Source organism: Bos taurus, chromosome 15 (genome assembly GCF_002263795.3).
Source record: "Bos taurus isolate L1 Dominette 01449 registration number 42190680 breed Hereford chromosome 15, ARS-UCD2.0, whole genome shotgun sequence".
In the NCBI taxonomy this organism is placed as follows: Eukaryota; Metazoa; Chordata; class Mammalia; order Artiodactyla; family Bovidae; genus Bos; species Bos taurus.
This window is the reverse complement of record NC_037342.1, coordinates 77383949-77396470: the sequence shown is the minus strand read 5'-3', so window position 1 is coordinate 77396470 and position 12522 is coordinate 77383949. Positions and strand designations below refer to the sequence as shown.

General features: G+C 58.0%; 2 protein-coding genes across 5 annotated transcripts; one reads left to right on the top strand and one right to left on the bottom strand.

Moving 5' to 3' along the window:
- The first annotated feature begins 4212 nt into the window (after positions 1-4212).
- C1QTNF4 (C1q and TNF related 4) lies at positions 4213-8800 on the top strand. Of its 3 annotated transcripts, none has more exons than XM_024975914.2 (3): positions 4213-4317; positions 4545-4611; positions 7644-8800. In XM_024975914.2, exon 3 carries the CDS (start codon positions 7649-7651, stop codon positions 8624-8626), a length of 978 nt encoding a protein of 325 aa, XP_024831682.1. In that variant the 5' UTR covers positions 4213-4317; positions 4545-4611; positions 7644-7648; the 3' UTR covers positions 8627-8800. The 3 variants fall into 3 exon arrangements, with proteins under 3 accessions (XP_024831682.1, XP_024831680.1, XP_024831681.1); XM_024975912.1 differs by having other exon boundaries at positions 4236-4317; positions 4549-4611; XM_024975913.1 differs by lacking the exon at positions 4545-4611 and having other exon boundaries at positions 4257-4317.
- Positions 8801-9245: 445 nt separating this feature from the next.
- Positions 9246-12480, bottom strand: FAM180B (family with sequence similarity 180 member B). 2 transcript variants are annotated; one of them, NM_001302936.2, is made up of 3 exons: positions 11353-11506; positions 10494-10564; positions 9246-10285 (listed from the first exon to the last, which is right to left on the bottom strand). In NM_001302936.2, exons 1-3 carry the CDS (start codon positions 11489-11491, stop codon positions 9890-9892), a joined length of 606 nt encoding a protein of 201 aa, NP_001289865.2. In that variant the 5' UTR covers positions 11492-11506; the 3' UTR covers positions 9246-9889. The 2 variants fall into 2 exon arrangements, with proteins under 2 accessions (NP_001289865.2, XP_059730506.1); XM_059874523.1 differs by lacking the exon at positions 10494-10564 and having other exon boundaries at positions 11353-12480.
- Between the last annotated feature and the right edge of the window lie 42 nt (positions 12481-12522).

The window sequence follows — 12522 nt, the reverse complement described above, 5'->3', positions numbered from 1 at the left end:
GCTGAAATCTCCCAGGGAGGCAGGGACTCAGCGCCCTGACATCTGTTTCTCCTGCCAGCTTCTCTGCTTGGCTAATGATCCCTCCCCTTTCGTTTCTCCCTGGGGCTTGTTGTTGCCTTTCTCATTAGCTTCCCCTCAACTCCCAGCAAGGTCCCTCGACTCTGAGCTCTGCTAATTCCCCTGTAATCCATCGGCAAACCAAGAAGCTAATTAAATTCTGAGCTTGTGTGCCTGTGTGCCCTCTGTCTCTGCAACTCTTCTCAGTCTCTCTTCCATCTGTTTATTCCCTTTCTTTTCTTTTCTTACTAACCCTGTATAGTTCAGATTGGACACTTTTATTAGATTCTTATAGATCTCCCTGCCTCTTCTGTCTCCTGCCTTTCACTCTGTGGCTGGAATAATCTTAAAATACTGCTCTGGGCACTCTTCCCTCCTGCTGCAGGTTGAACCGAGCTCCTTAGCTCAGCATTTAAGCCCCATACACCTTATCTGCCTCGTCTCCTTCACGAACCCTTCCCCCTTCAACTAGCCACACACTGGCGCATGTATGCTACCTCCATGCCTTTGCTCAAACTTTTAACTTAAACTGGATCCCACTCCCTTACTCCTCTATCAGCGCTATGTAAAATCCTCACCATCATTTAGAAATAACTTCTGTGACACCGCCCTGATTCCCCCAGGAGGAATTTCTGCACCTCTCTCCTGGTGCTGATCTCTTTTTACCTATTGTGGTTCTTTACACCCAAATCCTGCCGCTCTCCCTAAATGATCAGCTCCTTGAGAGCAGAATCTCTACATCCTATTCATCTCAGCTTCCTCCTGAGTACCCTATTTGACACTGTTTCAGAAAATTTCATTGTTGTCTCCTGGCCCAGCGTGGCAACTGGAGCTCCAGCCTTCATGCATACGTTCCAGGAAAAGGGAAGAGGGAGGGCAAAAAGAGTGGGCCTAGTCAGTCCCTTTAAACCACTTTGTCTCCTAATAATTTTTGTTGTTGTTGTTTTGGCCAAGCCATAAGGCATGGGGGATCTTCGTTCCCCCACTGGGTATCGAATCCACACCCCCTTGCAATGGAAGCTCACAGTCTTAACCACTGGACCACCAGGGAAGCCCTTCCTGATAATTTCTGCTTACATCTCACTGACAAGGCCTAGCTGCAGGAGCCACTGGGTACGTTGCCTCCCTTCAAACTCGAGGGCTCATTCCTCATTGTACAGATGAAAAAGTAAGGCCCAGAGAGGATCAAAGAATTAGGCTACAGAGGATAGTGGTCAATGACTGGGTTTTGGAGCTAGATCGACCTGAGTTTGAATCCTCTCTGTGCATTAACTTTTTTACTCTTCCTTTGTAAAATTGGGTTCGTGACATCTACTTCAGAGGATGTTAAGAAATTAAATAAGGGCACTTCGCCGGCAATCCAGTGGTTAAGACTCTGTGCTTCCATTGCAGGGGATGGGTTTCATTCCTGGTTGGGGAACTAAGATCCCACATCCCTCACAGCACAGCCATAAATAAATAGGAATTAAATAAGACAATGGGTGAAATGAAAAAGCACGTAACACAGTTATGGTTCATTGTCTATTTGAGATCCCCCAAAAGTTGACCCTGAGAGATTTGGATACAAGTAGTTTATTTAGGGGAGAAGGCAATGGCACCCCACTCCAGTACTCTTGCCTGGAAAATCCCATAGATGGAGGAGCCTGGTAGGCTGCAGTCCATGGGGTCGCTAGGAGTCAGACACGACTGAGCGACTTCACATTCAGTTTTCACTTGCATGCATTGGAGAAGGAAATGGCAACCCACTCCAGTGTTCTTGCCTGGAGAATCCCAGGGACGGGGGAGCCTGGTGGGCTGCTGTCTATGGGGTTGCACAGAGTCGGACACGACTGAAGCGACTTAGCAGCAGCAGTTTATTTACGAGGTGATCCCACAGCAGGGTGCGCAAGTGGGAAAGTGAGGCAAGAGAGGAAAGCAAGCCAAGCCCACAGGGGTAAGCAGGTTTTCCCCATGGTTTTGGTCCATTCTGCTGGAGTCTGAGACGAACACGCCTGGGAACTGAGGATTGTCCTGCTTTCAGGGGGACTGAAAGCTAGAGGATTTATTCACTAACTCTGGACCCTCCTTGTTGAGGGTTACCCTGGAGGTGTTAATTTTCCACTTGCAGCCTGCCCCACCCTTGCCTCCATAGCTGGGAATGCCTCAGGAGAGACACAGCAAGCTCAGGAGCTGCCGGCAGATGACCTCCACGTAGACCTGGGGGCTTGAGAGGGGGCGCCGGTAGCATGTGCAACACACAGTGAAAGGAGCTTGCTATAAAAATTAATACTGTTGCTCCAACTTGTTCCAGGACAGAGCTGGAGCAGGCAGGAACTACAACTGAGCCCTGGAGCTGTTTGCTCTGAACCCTGCTGCCCCCTCCGGGGCGCCCCCACCCCCAGAAGCCCGCTAGCACATGGCACCCTCCTCCTCAGTATCTCCTTGCCAGTGGCCCGATCCCATCCCTTGACGCAAGCCCTGCTGCCATCTGCCTCAGCCGCCTGTCTCCACCCCGCACCCTAACTGCTCTGGTTGAACGTTTTGGGGGACCCAGGGAGTGTCAAATGGCTTTCAGCCTGAGACAGAGCCCCACTGGGCTTAACTGTTCTGCCTCTAGAGTCCTGCCTTCTTCCCAGTCCTCTATCGGAATCACCTTCAAAGCGCACCTTCATGATGGCAACCTCAACCTCCTGGTTCAAAAGAGGCACTGATGCCCTAAGAAGGGTTGTGGCTGCCCCAGATCGGCTTCCGGTCTTCCCCAGCCCGCCTAAGCCTCTTCCCACACCCCTCCTCGACCTTTACAGGCTGGTGAGGAGACAAAGGATGGTCCGGAAGGGCTAGACAGGGGCTTCATCCTGTGTTCCCCCGAATACCCCATGCCCAGCCAGATATGCCTCCATCCATTCCTTTCTGTTCAGGTACATATCCATTCACTTCATCTTTCCCTCAACACCTGAAGAATATTTAATGAGTTCATCACTGTCAACACCTTCATGAGGACTAACCCATGTTAGATTAACTGGGTTGTGTAGGTTCTGAGAGTTGCAGGAGAGCTCCAGAGCGCAGGGGGTCACAGAGGGGCTGGGGCAGAGCCAGGACTAGAACTTGGGCCTCCTGAGTCCGAGGGCTCCTGCTTCTGGCAGCTGGGAGTGGGGCTCTTCACGACCATCCATTCAGCCAGTGCGTGCCCAGCACAGCCTTCAGGAGAGGACTGCAGCCTCCCGGAGGTGGGGTCAGAGTCCAGGGTGGAAGCTGTGGAAGGGCCCCGGTGAATGCCGCGGTGGGACGGCAGTTGATCCCAGCCCGGGGGTCCTGCTGGGTCCTGCCCACCGGGCCCAGCTAGGCCGGGTGTCAGTGTCCCTCTGCACACAGGCCCCTTGAGGCCTCCCATCGCCTTTCTCAACCCCTTCCCTCCTTGCAGATGCTGTGAACGCAGCCTTCCCGCCACAAGGCAATTCTGCAAGGACACCCCTCCTGCGTCACCCCCCCTCCCCGGGGACGCCCCCCAGGCTGACCCTCTGATGCCTGGGAGTTTGGTCTTCCTCCTTCCTTCCTAACCAACCATGGCCTTTTCCGATTTGGAGGGGAGGAAGAAAACGCGGTCACTGTAAGCCCCTCCTTTCCTGGCAGCACTGACCCATTTATCCTCCTCTTCTCGAAGACCCTCTCCCCTCCCTTGAGCCTGGACATCTGTCCCCACCGAACTCGCTCTCCCCTCCCGCTGCCCTTGCAGCCCCGAGGCTAGTCCAGTCTCCGCGCCCCGCTCCAGCCCCCTCTCCTCCAACCAGGGAGGAGGCTGGGTCTCTAGACAGCCCCGAGCCACCCCGGGACTGGGGGCGGGGGTGGGGGTGGGGGATCGGCCTCTGCCTCAGTTTCCCCATCTGCTAACTTGGATTCCTGATGCCTGCTCTGCACACCCAGAGGCTGAAGCCCGAGGGAGGTCACGGAGGAGGACGAGGCCGGCGCTCGCGCGGCCCGCGCGGGGGGCCTCTGTGCGGTGCCCCTGGGCCCCGGCGCTCGGCGCGCCCCTCCCTCTCTCCCCCTGCCCGCCTCTCCCCGCGCGGGCCCGGCGGCTCGCGCTTCAGCAGTCCTCTTTCCCTCGCCGCCCCGCGCCCACCCACCCCGGGGTCCCCGCGCCCCGCCCGCCCCCGGCGCCGCCGCCCGCGCCAGGCCCGGCCCCGCCGCAGCGCGGGCGGCCAGTGCGCAGCCCGGCGCCCGCCCGCAGCCCGGAGCCGGATCGCGGGCGCGGAGCGAACCCGACCGACCGCCGCCCCCAGCCAGGTGAGGGCTGCTCTGGGGCGCGGGGAGCCAGGCTTTCTCCTTGACGGGAAGCGGGGGCCGGGAATTGAATCCTTTTTTTTTTTTCCCCTGAAAGGAGGATCTGGGAGCTTCTTCCATGAAAGAGGCTCAAGGGCTTTTCATCCTAAAGGATGGATGAAGGAGGGTCTGGGGGAGAGAGGGTCTAAGGTACCATTTTCTGAGGGATTTTTTTCCCTTTTTTTAATGAGAAAGGATTAATTGGCTTCTTCCGTGAAAGGGGGACTCATCTTCTTGGGAGCCCGAGGGGCTTTCAAGGTAGGTGGAGAGGGCGCTTTGGGCAGAGCTTGAGGGAGGGGGTGACTGGGGAGTGGGGTTCGCTGGGAGGGTCTCTGGAATCCCCTTAGCCTGGCATGGCTGCATCTCCACGGTCGGTTCCGGGGCTCTGTCCAGCGCACCGTGTCCTAGATTTTTTTTCTCTTTGAAGATGATTGTTTTGAGCCTCACCTGCACGAAGCCAGGAACAGCCATTTCCTTCCCTGGAGCTGTGACGCCCACCTGACACCCTCTCACCTCTGACCTGCTCCAGGAAGGGGGCTTAGGGAAGGATGGGGACCTAGGGATCTGAGAAATGGGCAGTGCCGGGTACCAAACACACAGGAGGACCCTCTGGCACTGGCAGGGTGCACCAGGCGCAGAAGGGAGATTACCAACGGTCCAGTGGGCAGATGCTCCCGGGGCAAGACCTGCTAGGAGAGCCGCACGGTCAGGAAGAGTTGCGATGCTCCCATATTCCCAGGAGACAAAAACGTTAGTTTTTGGGGTTGGTTTTGCTTTCTTCCCCCTTCGCCCTAGATCCCAAGACTCAGTCCACTTCTCTCCCCTCCTATTTTTGCAAAAAGGGAAACTGAGGCAGCTAACAGGTTGGCTGGACATGTCTACGTTTAGAAAGGAAAGGTGGTGGAGAGGAAAGCACACTGAATTTGGAGCCAAAAGACGTCCATTCAAGGCTTGCCTCAGGGCTCCATGGGTGACCTTGGGCCAAAACGCTTCCCCTGGTTGGACCTCAGCTTTCTCCCCTGTAAAATGGGAGAGGGCCCACCCGTCTTGCAGGTTAGCTGTGACACCCAGATGGGTGAAAGAAGTGCCCTGGGAAAGGGATTGTGATGAGTACTGTGAGATGCAATCTTCACTGCTGCAGGGACCCCCCCACTCCCCCCACCGCTGCCCTCAACAAGCGACTGGCTAGCCCAAGGGGCACCTTCGTAAGAATGAGAAAAGGTACTGTCTCTGGAAGGAGAGTGTTCAGCTGGGCTAGGGACTTGGGGGTCTTTCTTATGAGAAGCAGAAAAAGGCGCACTTTGCCCAGCTGCAGCAGTTCCACACAGTTGGGCAAATAGGATGCGGGCCGCACTCCAGCGCCCACCTGCCTTCAGGTGAACGTCCTTGTTGAGTGCAGCGCATCTGTACGCCTGCTCCTGGCACTCCTTCTTGGCAGGCCCCCAGCATCTCTAAGCGACACAAAGGCACACACGCTCCCCGGGCATTTCCTGTGAAGCCCACATCCTAGGCTGTTGCCAGCTCATTTTCTTTCCCACTTTGCCTCCACTTCAGGGCTTCAGGGAATTCAGTCCCCAAAGCCAGTGCCCTACTAGGAAGCATTATGGAGGAAGCATCTCCCTATCTTCCAGGAGGTAATCCTGAGTCAAGTAGTGCCTTCACCAAGCTTCCAGGGGTAAGGGTTACTGAACTCTAACCCCTTATGTCAAGAACCTGATCATCAACTATACTCCAATATAATTTTTAAAAATTAGGTTAAAAAAAAACAAAAACACTTGATCAGATCAGTTTTCTCCCAAAATCGACTGCACTGCCATCCAACAGAGGTACTCACACCTGCTATCTCAGATCATCCTCAGTAAGCTAGTTAGGCGGATATCCTCCCCCAGTTTAAACAGAAGGGGCCATGCCTGGAGACATTCAGGAACTTGCCTAAGGTTTCACAGCATGTAGAGGAGCAGCGCCAGGACCTGAGCCCAGGTTTAGCTGCCAGTCTTGTACACCCCGCTGCTCCTACCGAGGAACCGAGCTGCTGACCTCACAGACCTGGCGAAGCCTGCTGGAACCGCTCTCCCACTGTATCCCTAGCAGCCCCTGGCTCTCTCTTTCCCCTCAGGGACCAACCCCCAAGCCCAGAGGAAAGAGTCCCTCTTTCTTCTTACTCTGATTTTGTGGAGGGAGGGAACTACCTCAAAACCCAACTGTTCTGACCTCTTCAGCCCAAGAAGGGCCCCTGGTGATTCTGGAGGTCCAGTGTGGGAGCTGACCCTTGACTGGGTCAGAGGCCAGGAAAGGGGTCAGTTCAGCTCAGTCGCTCAGTCTTGTCCAACTCTTTGCGACCCCATGGACTGCAGCATGCCAGGCCTCCTTGTCCATCACCAACTCCCGGAGCTTACTCAAACTCATATACTTTGAGTCGGTGATGCCATCCACCCATCTCATCCTCTGTCGTCCCCTTCTCCTCCTGCCTTCAATCTTTCCCAGCATCAGGGTCTTTTCAATGAGTCAGGTCAGGGAGCAGCTATTTCCTGCCAAGATGGAGGTTTAAACAGCAGCCATCAAGGAGGATGCCAGTACAGACAGCCAGTGCCTGAGTGAGGGGCATGCTAAGGGCCATGGAACAGACCAGGAAAATGTAGCCAACTGGAAGCTGAAGATAACCCCACGGCGTCCTGACCACCTTCTGTGTTTCCAGGGCTCCTGGGTGTCAAGGAGGAGGGCACGTGGCAAGCGCAGCAGACAGGGCATTAGGACCCTTGAACCTGAGCTTTTCCACTGGTATCTGTCTGCGAAATTTCACACAAAGGGGTTTGGTTACAAAAAAACGAAAAAAAAAGTCACTGATCTGATTGTTCACAAACTGTGGTCCCTGGACGAGCAGCATCTCTGCATTACCTGGGAACCTGTGAGCAATGGAAATTCTCAGGCCTCATCCTAGACAAGTGGAGAAGGAAATGGCAACCCACTCCAGTATTCTTGCCTGGAGAATCCAATGAACAGAAGAGCCTGGTGGGCTACTGTTCATGGGGTCACAAAGAGACGGACACGACTGAGTGACTAAGCACAGCACATCCCAGGCGAGGCAGGGGTGCATGCCAACAATGTGTTTTAACAGGCCCTCCAGGTGACACCGAGGCCCACTTAACTTTTGAGAACCTCTGAGCCAGTCTCGGTGTGTAGAAAACCAGAAGTCCGATTTGTGGGCCAAGGCGGGGCTGTGCAGGGGGACCCGGCCCCCGGCCGCCCCGCCAAAACCCTCATCTCCCTCCCTCTCGTGCCTCCCGTCCCAGGCGCCATGCTGCTACTGCTGCTGGGCCTGCTGAGCCCGGCGGCCTACGGGGCTCCGGGACCGGCCCCGGGGTCCGCGGAGCTGCGCTCGGCCTTCTCGGCGGCGCGCACCACCCCGCTGGAGGGCACGTCGGAGATGGCGGTGACCTTCGACAAGGTGTACGTGAACGTCGGGGGCGACTTCGACCCGGCCACCGGCCAGTTCCGCTGCCGCGTGCCGGGCGCCTACTTCTTCTCCTTCACGGCGGGCAAGGCGCCGCACAAGAGCCTGTCCGTGATGCTGGTGCGCAACCGCGACGAGGTGCAGGCGCTGGCCTTCGACGAGCAGCGGCGGCCGGGCACGCGCCGCGCCGCCAGCCAGAGCGCCATGCTGCAGCTCGACTACGGCGACTCGGTGTGGCTGCGGCTACACGGCGCCCCGCGCTACGCGCTGGGCGCGCCGGGCGCCACCTTCAGCGGCTACCTGGTGTACGCCGACGCCGACGCGCCCGCGCGCGGGGGGCCGCCCGCGCCCGCGGAGCCGCGCTCGGCCTTCTCGGCGGCGCGCACGCGCAGCCTGGTGGGCTCGGACGCGGGCCCCGGGCCGCGCCACCGGCCGCTGGCCTTCGACACCGAGCTGGTCAACATCGGCGGCGACTTCGACGCGGCGGCCGGCGTGTTCCGCTGCCGCCTGCCCGGCGCCTACTTCTTCTCCTTCACGCTGGGCAAGCTGCCGCGCAAGACGCTGTCGGTGAAGCTGATGAAGAACCGCGACGAGGTGCAGGCCATGATCTACGACGACGGCGCGTCGCGGCGCCGCGAGATGCAGAGCCAGAGCGTGATGCTGGCGCTGCGGCGTGGCGACGCCGTCTGGCTGCTCAGCCACGACCGCGACGGCTACGGCGCCTACAGCAACCACGGCAAGTACATCACCTTCTCCGGCTTCCTGGTGTACCCCGACCTCCCGCCCGCCGGCCCGCCGGGCCTCGGGCCGCCCGAGCTCTGAACCCCAACCCGGAGAGCCGCTCGGGGTGGGGTGGGGTGGGGTGGGGTGGGGTGGGGTCGGGGGCGTGCATGCCGAGGCCGGACCCGCGGCCCGAACGCCCCGCCGGCGCGAGCATGACGGCCCGCCGCGCGTGGCGAACTCTGCCAATAAAGTGGGCCTGCGCCGGCTCCTGTCTGCCAGGGTCCTGCGCTTTGTCCTTACTGCGACGCTGTTGTCTTGGGGCGGGGCGGGAGAAGAGGGACCACCCCGGTGCGGGTCGGCAGGCCGAGGGCAGGATTCTCCCTGGGCGAGCGAGGAGGTGAGAATTTGATTGGACCCTTCTTGTCTAACTCCGCGTGGGTCTCCCCTCCATGTCCGTCTTTAGTCGGTCCCTGTAGCTCTTCCCCGTTGAACTCCGATGTGATTTTTAGGGCCCATCTAGTTCCTTTTTTGTGGCAAGGGACAACACCCCGCGGCCTCACTGGGTGTATGGGATTCAAGGAAACGGTACATTCTGGCTCCCGGTATGGGCGGTGGTGAATGGGAAAGGCAGCTGGTATCTGGTTGCCCTGATTCCTGCCTTCCCAGGATGGGGAGGGGGGTTTGTTATCTGACACAGAACGACACAGGGCTCCAGGAGGCCAGAACAGAACATTTTATGGGATGAGCTACACAGGATCAGAAACACTCCAGCCAGCCTCAATCTCCTCCCAACCTCATCCCCTTCTCTGAGCCTTGCTGAGATGGACCAAAAAGATTTCTCACTTCCCTGCCCCCAAAAGATAATGTTCCTCCACCTGCTTCCCCTCATTCTTCCAACAGACTGAACTAAAAATGTCCAGTCTATTCTCCTAGCCCAGATAGGATACTTGGGCAACTTAGGGACCCCCAGAGCCTCGGTTGGGTTTAAAAGAGGTATCTACATAAGACTGGGCACTTAGAAGTTACCTGGGCTGCCGGGGTAGGAGTTGGAGGGTCTGACCTGGCCTTACTTGGGAGCTTCCTTTTCAGCATCTCTTAAACACACTTTTCAAACACACACACACACTGCCTGCAAGTCCTGCCCTTAGGTCTGTGCCTGCCCGTCTGGAACCCAGAACCTGGGCCCGAGGAAGAAGATGGGGGAGGGGTAGACTGGGGTCCAGTTATACAAGGCAAGCCCAGAGACCCGAACACAGTGGGAAGAACCCGGTGCCAGATGGAAGCCCCTGCCAAAGGTGGGTCTGGCTCAGGTTGGGGATGGGGGGAGAGGAGGAAAGAGGGATGGCAAGCAAAAGGGGAGGGTTAGGGGAAGGAGTCAACGATGGAGGCCCAGAGCCCTAGAGAAGGGGGCTGGCCCTGGGGGCAGAAGCCCTTGCACAGGTCCCAGAGTGTTTCCTGTGCCAGGAGGGTGAAGACCTGGGCCCAGCGGCCTCTCTCCTCGGCCTCGCTAGCCACATGGAGCCGGTAGACACAGGACACGCCTGTGAGGAGCAGATGTTCAAAGTCCCAAGGGCTAAGAGGAGGTCCCTTCCGCAGGTCCTGGAGCTGCTGCAGCCGCTGCTCAGCGCCCTCCAAGTCCCTGGGCACCTGGTGCTGCAGGAGGAGCCTGAGCCGGCGGCCTGGACGTGTGGATGCCAGTTCCTCGTCCTGGAGGTGCAGCTGCCCCACGATATCCAGCTCCAGCCCCGCCCACAGCAGCTGCAAGGGGAGCCACGTAAGGGGCAGGCTGGGGCCTAGGGAGCAGGTCAGCGAGCAGTAGTGTGCCGGGGGCCACAAGCAGGCAGTAGGACCCATGCTGGGCTGCCCCCTCCCCCAGCAGCCCCAGCTTGAGGCATCCCCCTTCCCGACCCTGAGCTCGGGGACCACTGGTACTCCCACCCCCACATTCCCAGGCTGGAGGAAAGACCTCGAACATCACTTCCGGGGCCTCTGGCTCCTTCGGGCCACCTCCCACGCTGGTGCTGTCCATGGGCTGCCCTGGGGCAGCAGAGAGGAGTCAGGGCCCTGCCAAGCTCCACCCGGAACACCCAGCATCCCCAGACTGCCCCTGAGCTGCCTGGTAGGGGTGCCCAGAAGTTCTTCTATCTACAAAAGAAGAGGAATGCCACCCCATGTCCACCTCCCCCTACACACATGCACATAGACATTCACTCTCCCAGGCGTCATCCCAAACCCAGATACCATCTCGGCAAATGTCCATGACTCCTCCTCGAACTTCTACAGTTCCCCTGGCCAAGAGCTCCAGCCCAACGAGTCACAAGACACTTCCCTTCCCATTACCCCTCCCTATCATCATCTGGGGACAGCGTGACCTGAAACAGTGCCAGTGACCCTCCCCAAAGGTGAAGACCCCTTTGAGAAGGACCTAGTCCTTTCCCGCTCCTCAGTAAGTGACTACAAGACAGGAGGCCAGGCAAAGCAGGATGCCTGCCGCAGCTTCCGCATCTCTCTGCGGTGCTGCCTAACCCTTGGAATGTCTGCCCTAAGCCCAGGGCAGTTCAGGAGGTCCTGCTTTGCACATCAGCCAGAAGAAGCCCAAGGCTCGTTGAGAGCACCGAGGGCGAACCACCCTCACTTCACCTGGACCTTTCTGGTTCTGAGTGAGGCCCACATCATTCCGTCCCCCACTCTGCAGCACAGGGCAGCCTAGCAGCTATCACACCCACAGTTCCTAAGCCCTGCTGGACTCAGATAGGACCAAGTGTGACTGCTGTCAGCCAGCAGCCTTCCTTAGCTCCCTCCACCCCACCCTAAGGCCCGGGTACCTGCATGGTGGTAGGTTGTAGTCACCCCGGGGAGGAGGCAAATGGCTACTGTCAGCCAAGCCAGGAACTGCATTGTCCCGGCCATGCCCCACCAGGCCCTCTGAGTCTTACTCTTCACGGCGTCTCTCTGCACCTCCATCTGCCTGGCACACACTGGGGCTCCAACTTTCCACTAGGCTGCTCCAGCTGCTCCCTGCGTTGCGTGTCGGTCTTCAGAGCTCAACAGGGAGGGGCTGGCTCTGGCTTCCTAGGGGCTCTTTCCATCCCAGAGAAATGTGGAATCTGGTTGTTGGCAGTAGGAGCCTGGCTCCCAGTTTGTCAGGCCCTAAGCCTATTCCTGCCCAGATGGGCGGGATGCTTAGTTAATAGAAAAAGGCATTTGGTAGCAAACAGCTCAGGCTTGGCCCTCCCAAAGAGGTAGGCGAGACCCCAGGCAGTAAGACTGCCTTACTATCTGTCCTCACCCCCAAAACACTGCAACTGGCTCTAGACTGACACTCAGTCTGGCCCAGTACAGCCTGGCCCAGCCTCCAGGAAGCCCCTCAGTAGCCAAGAACAGCCACAAAGCCTGATCTTCCAGCTGCCTGGTGGGCTGGCTGAGTGGCCCCTGGACAGGCAGAGAACTCTTCCCCCTCAGGCACTCAGCCACTGGCTGAACAGACCCCAGACTGGCTGGAATGGGGAGTACTTGTTTCCTGGAGACAGATCAGCAGCTCCTGATTGTCTTTGGCCTGACTGGGACCCTCCTTTGCTTGTTTACAACATTCTCAGCTCAGACCAGACTCCAGGAAGATTCCCTTAGCCCAGGCCTGATGCGCTGTCAGGGTGCAGGACACAAGGTTCAGAATGGGCTGCAGCTCGTCCTGGTTCTGGGAACCTTGTGGCTTAAACAGGATGAGGGTGGGTGAGGGTTGCCCTATTTTCACAGGCTCTCTGGACCCATCAGCTGCCACGAGATAAAGGGCTTTCTCCAGCAGTGGCCGAGACTCCACCCCACACCCGTCCTAAGCCCTGTGAACTGTGAGAACTTTCCATTTCAGTTCCAGGATCTCTCAGAAGTATATCTAGGCGTGCAAGTTAAGCCTGTCCGCAACTGCAGTATTTAGCCCCATCGAAATAGATTCCCGGTTTGGAAGTCTCTTTAAGGGAGTCAGCAAAACCCCAGCCTGC

Coding starts and splice junctions, on each gene's coding strand:
- C1QTNF4 (XM_024975914.2), top strand. CDS start 7,649: ATGCTGCTACTGCTGCTGGGCCTGCTGAGCCCGGCGGCCTACGGGGCT.
- FAM180B (NM_001302936.2), bottom strand. CDS start 11,491: ATGGAGGTGCAGAGAGACGCCGTGAAGAGTAAGACTCAGAGGGCCTGG. Junction 10,565..11,352: donor TACAACCTACCACCATGCAG/GTACCCGGGCCT, acceptor CTGCTGCCCCAG/GGCAGCCCATGGACAGCACC. Junction 10,286..10,493: donor CCCCGGAAGTGATGTTCGAG/GTCTTTCCTCCA, acceptor CTCCCCTTGCAG/CTGCTGTGGGCGGGGCTGGA.